The following is a 12,774-nucleotide window of genomic DNA, read 5'->3' as shown; positions in this document are numbered from 1 at the left end:
CCAGAACGCAGGAAGAGCCTGTCTGACCTCCTGATGGCAGCTACCCCAGGTCACACGTCCAGCAACATCTGCATGATAACCCTGGTGTCCACCAGCCCTGGCATGTGATTCCAGGCTGGGGGATCAGCCACAGCACTGCCTCACCTTCCTAATAAACATCAGGAGATGCTGAGTGCTAAACCACCTAAACCAGCCAGTTTCCACAGCAACACTTAGCAATGACACACTGAGCTTCTGTAGCACATCCCAGCCTTATCAAAGGCTGTCTATCAGCATGTGAGCTCCAGCCTGCAGGGACACGGGGCTGGGGTCCCCAGGCTGCAGGGACACGGGGCTGGGGTCCCTGTGAGCTCCAGGCTGCAGGGACATGGGGCTGGGGTCCCCAACTTCACTTCCCAAATGCCCAAATTCCCAAATAGTTCTGGTGTCCAATAGAGAGGAGACCAAAAGTGCTTAGTGATTTCCATCACCAGGTACACGCTGCAGCAGCCATTTCAGCACTCACCTCTGACTTCCCTCTCACACAGGATCTACCTCCTGTCCAAGTTTTGGGAATTTGAAATAACAATTTCATCCCCTATAGGGCACAGACACTCAGGAGCTGCTGGGAGCCGGGCAGCATGCACTGGCCCAGGGTACAGGTGCCTGCACCAAATTACAGCTGATCATCTCTCACAGGAGTGAAATGAATAAACACAAATGCAGGTACAAGTACCTCAGAACTGAACTGACCAAACCCCAAATAAAATGACAGCAGCACAAAGGGATTAAAGGCAAATTCTCATGATGTCAGCAGGCTGAAGAAACCACTCAGGGTTTTGCTAAATCAATTCAAGCAGTGTTAAGAGGCATTTCTTTAATAAACAATGTCAATCGAAACTGTAACTAAAGCTGTGACTGAAATGTTTTAAAATATGCACTAGTACCAAGCCAAATTTTGGACAACATTCTCAAGAAAAACATGACACAGATAGGCACATGATATGAGAAGGTCACCATAAGACTGGAAAACACATTAGCTACAAACTCCAGCATTTTAACTCTGCAGACTTTGAGGCCAGTCAATAACAGCTGTGAAGGGCCCATGGTTTCAACAGCTTCCAAAGGGGCTCTGTCAGGATCTTGCATTAGGAGCATGCAGGAACACGGTGACAAACGACCTGGCAGGTAACCCACACCCAGCCACTTAGCACAGTCTGCTTTACAATGTTTGACTTTCAAACTACAACAGAAACTAGTTAAGACAAAACCAAAACCTGGCTGTGTGACTTGATTTGGCACAATCTCTAGCACAGCTGCACGATGTCCCTGGATAAAACAACTCTGAGCTTGCTCCCAGCCTGGCCAGACCTGCCCAGCACGGCATCTGCAGGACAGGGGGGCCTTTGCTGCACCCACCTCTCCCATTCTGGGGTCCCAGAGTGCCACAGCCACCACCCTTGGGATGCAGCTGGCCCCTAAACAGGGATAAGTAAAATCCCAGCTTAAACACAGGGGAGGAAAATGCAACATGTTCTTTATCATGCTAATCAGAACACAGAATGAGAAGGTAGGCTCTGGATAAGAGAGGCAACAGAAGCATGGGGATAATAATCCACTCCATACAACAAAGAAAATTTGGAAAAAAGTATCTATAGTGCTATCTTTAAAAGAGAACAATCCATTCAGGCTCACTGCCCGTTATCTCTCCTAAAGGCCCATGTCCAGCTCTGGTTTCCAGACCTTCAGCCAGGCTCCCTGGTGGCCAGGGGAAGCCTGTCCCTGTTCCTGCCCAGCTCCCAGGTCACTGCGCCTCCAGTGAGCACTGCTGGAGTCCTGATGTCACAGCCACAACCAGAGAGCAGCTCACAAGCAAGGAAAACACACCTCCAGTACTGTCAGGCTGGGAATATACCCTGGTACACAGCTAGCTTTTCATGAGAACACTCACACAAGCAGGGCTGCTGGGAGAGGATCAGCTCCAGAAGTGTGGGCGAGAAGCAGCACTGGAGCCAGCAGAGGCACAGGAGAAGCCAGCCCTCGTGCTGGGGGGTACAGGCCAGGAGGCACTGCCGACACAGGAAGCAGCAAGCAGCCTTCATCCCACTCACTGTGCTCCCCATCACACCCCTGTCAGGACCCAGGTGTATCACAGCGCTGCTGGGACCAGCCTGCCCTGCCAGGGAACACCATGCAGCAAGGCTCCCTCCCACGAGGAGCAGAAAGGAGAAGTGCCTCCTGAGGCCATGGGAGCAGGAGTGGTGTTATTCACACACAGGCCAGGCCAGGCATGCACAGGAATTTATCTGATCCTGAGGACTGAATGTTTTTCTATGGACACTGGAAATAAGGAATAAAATATTAAGTGACCAAACTTGACCAGCTGGAACTGAAACAAACCAAACATCCACCAAGGATAAACACAGAGGCAAACATGTGCCTCCACCACTTATCTGAAACAAGTGCAGGCTGTGCAAGGAACATGCCCCTCGCTGTGGCACCCAGCACTGAAGCTGCCCAACTCACCACTCCTTGGGTCGGCCACTTCTCCACCTCAGGTGTCCACCCATCCCGTGCGACAAACTTTAATAATGTGTAAACTTTAATAATGTGCCGGGATTTAGCACTGGCTAACTTGACTTGTGGTCAAACTATCATGAGTGCTAAGACAGCATTTTAACAAAGGTGGGGGGAATAAAAGGCACCTATGAAATGAGGCAGAGAGGTGATTCTGCAACCCTGAACTCTGAACAGAGACACCATTCCCATGGCTATAAAATGGAGATGTATGTACACCATTGCCAGATGGTCTCACTCAGTTCACTAAAGCAGGACCTGTCCAAGACAACATTTTCAAGTTCTTTCAGCTCAATTGTTACAAACAATGGCCAAGCCAGTATTTTATAACACTCAAACATCATTGTACCGAGAGCAGAGGTTACAGAAGCAAGTCCATTGCTCATCGCTGCGCAGCAAAGCTGTTGCTTTGTTATTGAGGCTGAATCAGCACAAGCACAAAGCCCAGACTCACAGTTTTGTCCACAAACCACTTCTCCCTCTTACCACTCCCTTCACCACAAACAGCTGGAACGGTCAACTCAAGAAATCTTTAAAAAAAGGTTAAAAACACCACTTGTTTGTTAGGGAATTCATCCACTTAACATTCCCGTATGACTACAGAGGAGTTGCTTTTAGACAAAACTGCCACAGACTTCATCAGGGTCAGCATTCCAGCCTGAGACCCACATAGCCAACTTCACAGCTCACAGCCACCGAAGAGCAGGCGCCCTACCCTCCCTTCACACACACCCTCCACCACCAGCCCAGCAGCTCCTGCCACATACCTCTGACTTCCATCAGCTTCCCAGAAGTTACTGCAATTCCACGGCCCAGCAAAGACATGGGACGCTGTCTGCAGATTTGTCCCAGGGCATACAAAAGAAAGCAGGATCCCTCTCTCAGCACTGCAAATCCACTGGAGCTGTGTGGGCTGCTCCAGAAGCCACCAGCCTCAACTCCCTCTGCGCAAGTACAGGGTGAAGGTGCAAGTGAACTGTCCTGGGATCAACCACTGAGATCAGCACCAGCTGAAGCTCCTCAGCACATACCCAGCATCAGCTGAAGCTCCTCAGCACATAAGCAGCATCAGCTGAAGCTCCTCAGCACATAACCAGCATCAGCTGAAGCTCCTCAGCACATAACCAGCATCAGCTGAAGCTCCTCAGCACATAACCAGCATCAGCTGAAGCTCCTCAGCACATAACCAGCATCAGCTGAAGCTCCTCAGCACATAACCAGCATCAGCTGAAGCTCCTCAGCATGTATCCAGCATCAGCTGAAGCTCCTCAGCACATAACCAGCATCAGCTGAAGCTCCTCAGCACATAACCAGCATCAGCTGAAGCTCCTCAGCATGTATCCAGCATCAGCTGAAGCTCCTCAGCACATAACCAGCATCAGCTGAAGCTCCTCAGCACATAACCAGCATCAGCTGAAGCTCCTCAGCACATAACCAGCATCAGCTGAAGCTCCTCAGCACATAACCAGCATCAGCTGAAGCTCCTCAGCATGTATCCAGCATCAGCTGAAGCTCCTCAGCATGTATCCAGCATCAGCTGAAGCTCCTCAGCATGTATCCAGCATCAGCTGAAGCTCCTCAGCACATCACACACACCTAACTGGGTGCTGCCCAAGGGCCCAGTGCTAAGGAAGCAGTCACAACAGCAGCCCTATAGTACACCCAACTCCTAAATCCCATTTGGTTCATCTGAATAAACCAGGCACCTCTGATGGCAGCAGCCAGTGCAGCCTCATCTCCAGGTACCTGGGCTGTCTCCATCAGCCATGGGTCTCAGCTTGGCCTCCTCTTTCCAACCCCAAAAACCCAACACTTCTGTGGGGCCTTCATTTTTGTCCGCACAGCTTCCAGAGCAGCACGCTCCAAACCTTACATCCAGTGCCACCAGGAAGAGGCCAAAAGCAGATTTTCCCCACCACACCAATTTCCAAACAGACCATCCATGAGGGAGTCATCCCAGGACACCTTCTCCTGCACACTTCTCATCACTCCCAGCTCTACAAAATCTTGCCATGAATTTGGTGTGATCATCTACATAACACAAAGATGCTTAAAGAGAGTCAGACTTTGGACTGCTTTCAATTAAAACCAACACAGATTACAGGAACATACTTCCACCCTCAAGCCAGGATTATTCAACACTAGGATCTGCCAAAGGAGAGCGCATGGCATGGTTGTGCTCCCCATTCCAAATGCTTCTGCTCCTCTCCAGCAGATAAACTACATGGAAACAGGAAAACCTGGCTTGAGCTGGCAGGACACCAATACAGCCACACTGATCCACGCAGTGAGGCACAGAAATAAGGTGCTATGGCTTAATGGCAAAGCCCAACTCATTGATGGAGTTTTCCCTCAGAATAGACAGTGCTCTCACAACTGGAGATATTTATTTTGGTAACAGGCAAAGTTCCTAAATCCTAGAAATCGGGATTCTGACAAGCACCTACAGCCTGCCAGCGCAGAGGAATTACGGTCAAATGGAGGGAAATAAAAATGAACAATTACAAATATACACACCAAGTCTGCTGTCCAGTCAAGACATCACCTGGCAGACACAATACATCTTAATACATTCTATAGTCCATCTCAGAAATCAAGTTTCTGGATTTGTTTTGTTGGGGCTTTGAGTTGTTTTTATAGGTTGGTTTATTTTTAACTATTTTAACTACAATTAGCATCCAGGCCTGTGCAATTTAGCCACATCTTTTATTTTAAAATTAATTACTAGTTCTCAACAGAAAACAATCCATTTCCTAAGGATTTGGTTTTCTTCCTCCTTTCTGGCAGAGGAGAGGAAAAGACAGGAGCAGGGGAAGGGAACACTCCAGCACTAAAAACTGGGCAGTTTAAGAACCCCATGCTGGGAAAAGTTGGCATGACAGTGTGTTAAATACTTCAGAAAGGCACAGTTCCAGTCCCAGGTAAAGCCTGTTAGGTGTTAGTACTGACCTGGCAGCAGCTCCAGCCCCGAGCTCAGCACACCAGCAGTAAAACCACATTCCTTCCTCACAGTGCTCGAGGTAGGAGTCACCCAACCCGCGCCACATTCCTACCCAGCATACCCAAAATAACAGTGTACACAAGATTACACTGCACTCCTTCCCAAAAGGGGACAGAGCTGCCCAGCAGCCCTTCTGCTACTCCAGTAAAACCCTCCTATTCAACACAACAAAACATCTGAGAGGAAGTAGCGGTGAAAGCAAAAGATGGAGAAATTTATGGAAGTTAATGAGATTTCTCAGTTCACCAACACCAAAATTTAATTGTAATTAAATCAAGATACTTCTGCACATTGTTATCACATCTAGGACTTTCTGTTGACTGAAGCTGATGGATAATCCAGCCCTCACTGCTATTACAAGGCCTGGAAGTTTTCAGCTTGTCTAGGAAGTCCCAGTTTATATTGGAGAGAGGTTAATTAAGCAAAGGTCCTGGCCCATCCAATCCTCTGGGACTGAGAGGTTGCCAATTCAGCCCAATGCAGCAGAAATCAGCGAGCTGCCAGCATGCTGCACCCACAGCTGCAGATGTGCTGTGTTCTCTGGATCCTACAGCAGCTGTGCAGGGAGCCCACCTTGAGCCAGGAGCTGTTTGCTTTGGGAAGGATAAGTGTGCTATCTCACAGAGACACAACTCCAGCCTAGAAGCTGCAGGGGTGAATTCCTCCCACCACATCCTAGGATGTAGCAGTGATTCGCCTCTGCCAGAAAAGCTCATGTCTGGTGGTATTTTCCAAAGGAAGGCTCCTGTAGGAGATCTGGAACTCCCAGCACAAGCCGTGCTCCGGGGCCGAGCTGCCTGCACATCCACAGGTGTGGGGCTCACAGTCCACGTTTGCTTTGCAGGAAAATGGCCTCTGTGCAGGAGCAGAGGAAAACCTCGAGTCCCCATTTCCCATTCCACAGTGCCCTCCACCGGCCAGCCCTTCACACGGAACCCAAGGAATGCTCATCCCAATTCCCAAAGGCACAACGGAACCGTGCCTTGCGCTACCTGCACACCACCCTCGGAGGACAGACAGCAGCCAGGGGAGACAGAGCCATCTCTGAATGGGGATATAGCTAAAACTAACGTTCCTTGTCTCCTTCAGACCCTCAAATTAATACAAGCCTTCTTAAATGTCCTTACATTCATTTTATAATGAAACTAAAATTTACTTAGTGGCAGCACTAGTGACCAAAACATGCCGATAACTCATCAAAAGCTGGTGTAAAATGCAGCCTGTTAGAAAAATCTATTGACCTCCTGAGAACCACAGCCTATTTTGATATTCTGCCACACAAGTAGATATGCAAGCCCTGTCATTTATGAAATGCTTCCTTACCTGGACTTTTTAATCATCATTTAAGGTTTACATGCTATCCCTGAAGCCAGTGCACTTAGAGTCCATAAAAACAATTCAGGGTCAATAAGAAAGTCACTCTTCTGAATCTCTTACTGCTAAGACACTGTCAGTGCTGTGACCAAGGGAGATCCCTCTCATACTCCGATGGCAGTGAGGCTTTTATGTAACCAGAATATTCAGAGCAGAAACAACAGAGCTCTCATTTAAAGGGTCTGTGTTCAGTGGTGGTGACAGAGGGTGCATCTTCTCAAGGAACTCAAGGGTTTTTTCACATAAAGCATCCAGGTTCAGGTGTGCAGTGGGCTGGGCTGGAGCTCACAGGGTCAGGGGAGCATCCCTGGGCAGACTGGCCCCACACACTGCCCCTTTGCACCTCACAGCTGAGGAGCCACAAGCTGCTTCTCCAGCACATCCCTGCCCTGCTCAATCATCCAGCGCTGCCCCAGGAGCTGAGCTGGGAGCCAGCGCGATGAAGGGACACAGCTCTGGAACCCCTCCCAGCACCAGTCCTGCAGGGGATGGCCTGGGCTCAGGAAACATCTCTGGCCCTGCCAGCACAGCGTGGAAGCTGGGTGAGCAGCGAGGTACAGCCTCACCACTGAGGCCACACAGCAGAAAACATCACCTGAAATCTGACTGCAATCATCTACAACACTGACACTGCCCCAACAACTCAGCATTGCCATGACTTCCAAAGCTTATGGTTTGCTTCAAATGCAAAGCAGAGAAATCCAGCCCTGAACTCCCACGTGTCACTGCTGTCATTGAGTCCAGGGAGGGAGGGAAAATCACAGCCTTTTTTCCCCCCCAGTAAATCCTGCTGATCATGAGCAACAGCATCTTCTTGAGGCCTTTGCAGCCCCATCTCATGGATCCATTAACATGACACTCGAGTACCGGGAAGGAGACACCCTCAAGGGAGATCATTCCAGAGCAACAAATCTATCAGGAACATGTAAACACAAAAGCCAACCTCCCATTTGCCTCAGTCTGAAACAGTTTGCACAGACAGTTTATCCATCACAGCACAAGCTGCACTTCACCACAGCACCCCCGTGGCAAATCTTGGCTTATTCCTTCCCCTGATGTCAGATGCCATCCAGGTGAGCCTGTGCTTTACAGGAATTCCTCCTGTCCACAGGAACCGTTTCCATCATGCTCAGAACTGGGTTTGTTTGCCTTTCCCCAAAGTGTGTCTCAGTAAAGCCAAGTGCCACACAGGCTCCTGAGATCCTGAAATCCTTCAGGATCCATTCCTCAGGCACAAGGCTTTGCCCAGCACAGCCCACAAGAACTAAGATGAAAGGTTAGGCTGCAGTGACTGCATGCAGAATTATTTATCTTGAGGCGTATGGGATTGTATCTCACACATTGAGATATTTTCAGGAACATAAGATCCTTTTGACAATTTCTAAGGCATGACAAAATGTCATCTCAGTAGGAAGCTTCTAATTCCAATTGACTCAATCACAAGTCACAGAAGTTGAATAGAACTTGAAAAGAGAAGAATTCTGCAACTGCAGGGAGCAGTTTCACATATGAACCTCTTTATGACCTAATATTTAAAGGTATAAAAAGACACTCTTCAAGGATCTTTTTTCTGAAGTTCCATTTTTTATTCCAGCAAACAAAATCCAAGGAGCTGCAAGTTTTGCTTCCATCCAAGGACACTGAGAAAGCAAAATGTTTGTGATTTGTGTGGGCAACATTTGACTCTCAAGAAACCCGAACGGAAACAAACAAGAGGTGCACTTCACTCACAAATATTTTCTGCTACAAAAGGCTGTAAGTTTTTATATACACTGATATTTAGAGATTACATGAAAGCGCCTAAGCTTCCAGGAACCTGTATAAACGTTATTTCCCAGAATGGCCAAGGGGCTGAGGTTGGCACAAGGCTCTGGAGGTCACCTGGCCCACCCCATGCTTCTGCCAGAGCTGGCTGCTCAGACCTGTGTCCCAAACAGCCCCAAGGATGGAGCTCCAACACCCTCTGGGCAGCCTGGCCCAGAGCAGAGGTCACCCCAACAGTGAAAAACTGGCAGTATATGACTGATTTACAGCTACTTTTAACTAATTAATATAAAACACTTTACCGTTCAGATTTACAAGGAGGCTGATCTATGAACACAACAGGATGAGCTGCAACGATTGGCGCATCCCCTGTGACTCAGTGATCCCCAAATCCCCAAATCCCCAAACTGCCTGGTGTCCCCACACCTATGGGAGTCCTTGGGCAAAAGGGAACAATGTCCACGTGGAAGGCAGCCCTGGGAGCCACAGCCACCCACAGGGAAGGGAGCAGGCCCATACCCTGCAGCCACACGCCCACCGCACACATCAGCTGTGCAAGCAGGAGGGAAGCCTGTGCCTCTGGTCTGTAGGAGAGACTGCTGGTTCTGTCTCTCTGGAGAGCCACTCAGAGAGTCCAGCTTGCATGTAAATCACTGCATTTTCCAACCAGCAAATGTGCCAGGAGGGGAAGCACTGCACAAGGCCAACTCAAAGCCCTCCAAAACCCATGTACAACAGATCTGCAAGCTGCATTTCACACCCAGGCAGGAACAAAGGAAATGAATAGGCTGAATATGTCCACATATGCAACTCAGCCTCTCACACAGCTAATAGAGCTCTGCTTTCCAAAAAATGATGAGCCAAGTCTAAGCCAATGCTAGTGGGAAGTCATTACCCACACAAGGCAGCACGTAGAGAACTGTCAGCACACCTTCCTCAGCCCTCCTGAGCTTTACCTTTACTAGAGCTCTCTTACAGCCACCTTCCTGAGAGAGACCACCCTCCCTCCCCCATGCTGTCCTCTGCCCATTACTAGAGACTCAACAGCGGGTCAGGCTCTCAGGGTCATGAAACCACAGCCCAACAGGCTGTGAGTATCACCTGCATCCTTCTCCATGCCACTACTCCCTCAGTCCCTTCTCCCTCTTTCTTCCATCCTATTTCCATTTGTGGACTCCTGCTGCAGTTTTAGATGGTCGCTGCTCCTCCTGAGAAGTGTCCAGCAGCAGCAGATGCACAGCAAAGCAGGAAACAAAGCACAGTCTCCTGTCCCTCAGGCAGTATGGTCATCACTGCAGCTGTGACATCGGCCACTGCTGAGAGACCAGAGCCTTTCTTTTCCCAGCAGCTCCTTTTCCAACAGCTTGGTTTTACCTCGGAGATGAGTGACAAACACATCTCCTTGCTCACGGCTCCACAGGCCAGGTCCCCAGCACAAGCTGGGGCTGAGCATTGTGGCAGGAACAGCCCCTGCTCTCCCGAGATCCCTCCACCTCCAAGCCAAGGTTGCAGATTTCTCCCTGTATCCGTTTCTCTTTAGCATTCCGTGCAAGTAGCAGCATATGTCGAGGCAGGAGGCAGGGACAAAAGACACAGCAAGCACACGCACAACAGAAAAGGCAGCAGCCAAGCTCCAACGTGGTGTTCTCAGCCACCTCCCTGGGACTGGCAGGGTGGCTCCTGGCTTCCCTTTTCCTCACAGATCACACTTGCTAATATAAGCACAAAAGCAGCTCCAGTCAAATGTTTTGGGATGCCCGTGTTGGGACAGCAGACCCCTCTGCCTGTAGCTGTTCCCTAAGGCTGTGCAGACCCCCAGCAGCAGGCAAGATCACCGCAGGCCCTCCGGCAGCCCTGGAGCAAGCAGGGCCCTGCAGATGGCTCGGCAGTGGGCCCAGCTACCTGCAGGGTCGGGAAATGCACCGGAGCTGGCCCAAAGCTGCTTGGGGACTGGTGCCAGCCACCGCTGTGCTCACACGAAGGCTTATGGAAACAACCCAGGGAGGAGAAGGTTCCTCTCTGCTGTTGTGCTCGCTATCTACATCACCCAACGCTCCTGCAACGCCCTCTCCTAGCCCCTACCTTCACACACATGCAGAGCATTTGCAATCACTCTGCTCTCAGCTTTATAATTTAACAACAACAGAATGACACCCCCCCTTACCAAAACACCCACTCCTGCCCAGGAACCTTCTTCCCAACGCGAATTAAACCTTACAGTCATCCAGACTCGGTGCCGCTGAAATACACCAGGTAAGAAACATTGTCTATCAGCTTCACAAGGCAAACGTTTTTAATGTTACTTTCTTCTACACCACAAACAGACCGACACATCACCCGTTGTGTTCAGCCCCACAAAACCGGAAGCAATGCTGTTGTAATTACTATTCACTCCTGTAAAAATAAAAGCAATACGTGCGCTCCTAACAGCCGATACCTTGAAACCACAGCCCAGTAATGCAGCCTTGCCCACTGCTGATGCTCTACGACACTGGCTCCTAAGAAAAGGAGCACCTGACCAAGGCAGTGAAACAAAAAGGGCATTAAATAAGATTTTTAACATTCACGTAAAGTAAACTGGACTGTTCTCTCGTCTGTACGGTTTGTTTGGTTCTACAGAAGACATCGGCTGATAAAGCCGGCACACGGCGATTAGTTATCGCGGGTCCTACCCCGCTTATCAGCTCCATCTGCATTGGGGCCAGGCTGTGTCTGACACCGTGCCCAGCGCCCCGAGCCGGCGGCTGCTCCGCTCAGGCCCCGCGGCCGCTCCCTGGGGACACGGGCAGCGCTGCGGGGAGGAGGCGGCGAGGGGCGGCCGCCCCCTCCCGCAGCACCGCGGGCCGTGGCTCTTTGTTCGCCGCCGGCCCGGCCGAGGCACCCGCGGGCTCTGGGCGGCCGCACCTGCCTGGGGTGCGGGCAGCGCTCCCCGGGCAAGCGGCAGCTGCGGGAGGGGCGCGGAGCCCTGCGGAGCGGGCGACGCTCGCCCTCCCGGACCGACCGTCGACCTTCGCCCGGCTCCCGAACCTCAGCCGCGGCTCCCGCCGACGGGGCCCCGGCACGCCCCGAACCCGGCCCGTCCGCGCAGACCCACCTCGTCCTCCGAGAGCCCGTACACCGGTTCCGCCGCCGCGGTCGCCATGGAGCCGCTCCCGGGCCCGCCGAGCCGCCCGCCGCCGCCTCCTCCTTCTCCTCCTGCCGCCGCTGCTGCCGCCGCTGCCGCTGGCCCGCGGGCGGCGGAAGGCGCCGGCAGCCGAGCCCGGCGGAAAGGGGCCGGGGGCGGGGCCGCCCGGGGCCGCCCGCGCTGCCGCCGCCGCCGCGGGCCGGGGCTGAGCGCGGCCGCAGGGACGGGGAGAGCCGGCGGGGCGGGGAGAGCGCAGGGCCGGCCCAACGGCGGCGGGCGGGGCGCGGCACAAAGTGCGGGAGGGGCTCCCGCTCCCGCCCGCAAGCCCCGAGGGACGGGCGTGAGGGGGAGCGCGGAGGGGAAAGGGCTCCGAGAAATGGGGGCGTGAGGGGGCGCGTGATGGGGCGTGAGGGGGCGCGTGAGGGGGCGCGTGAGGGGGCGCGTGAGGGGGCGCGTGAGGGGGCGCGAGAGGGGGCGCGAGGGACAGGCTCGAGACGGGGCGCGAGGGATGCGCGCGAGGGGGCGCGAGGGATGCGCGCGGGCGCAGGGGCGCGTGTGGCAGGCACCCCCCAGTGGACGGGAATGGCGCCGCCGGGCCTGGACTGCGAGAGCGCTGCCCGCGGCACCGGGATGTGTCCCGGGATGTGTCCCCGTGTCCCGGGATGTGTCCCGGGATGTGTCCCCGCGGCACCGGGATGTGTCCCGGGATGTGTCCCCGTGTCTCGGGATGTGTCCCGGGATGTGTCCCCGCGGCACCGGGATGTGTCCCGGGATGTGTCCCCGTGTCCCGGGATGTGTCCCAGGGTATGTCCCGGGATGTGTCCCCGGATGTGTCCCCGTGTCCCGGGATGTGTCCCAGGGTATGTCCCGGGCTGTGTCCCGGGATGGGCAGCAGCGAAGCCCCCGCCTCCCCCGCTCACCGGTGCAGCCGGACGTGGTGGCTCACTGTGACATT

At 52.7% G+C, this 12,774-nt stretch overlaps 1 protein-coding gene across 3 annotated transcripts in view; it reads right to left on the bottom strand.

Annotated features, from left to right (window-relative positions):
- The window catches only part of LOC131591486 (E3 ubiquitin-protein ligase NEDD4-like), a 90,744-nt gene extending 78,730 nt beyond the window's left edge, over window positions 1–12,014 (bottom strand). For 2 of the 3 annotated variants that reach the window (XM_058862246.1, XM_058862247.1), the window contains exon 1: window positions 11,790–12,014. In XM_058862246.1, coding sequence (XP_058718229.1) covers window positions 11,790–11,837 — 48 coding nt within the window. In that variant the 5' untranslated portion in view covers window positions 11,838–12,014. The remainder of the gene's footprint in view (window positions 1–11,789) is intronic. The other variant, XM_058862248.1, reaches the window with a different exon arrangement.
- Window positions 12,015–12,774: the final 760 nt, after the last annotated feature.

The sequence above is a fragment of the Poecile atricapillus genome, chromosome W (genome assembly GCF_030490865.1).
Source record: "Poecile atricapillus isolate bPoeAtr1 chromosome W, bPoeAtr1.hap1, whole genome shotgun sequence".
NCBI lineage: Eukaryota > Metazoa > Chordata > Aves > Passeriformes > Paridae > Poecile > Poecile atricapillus.
Note: the sequence above shows the minus strand (reverse complement) of the source record. Positions and strands in the feature narration are given on the sequence as shown.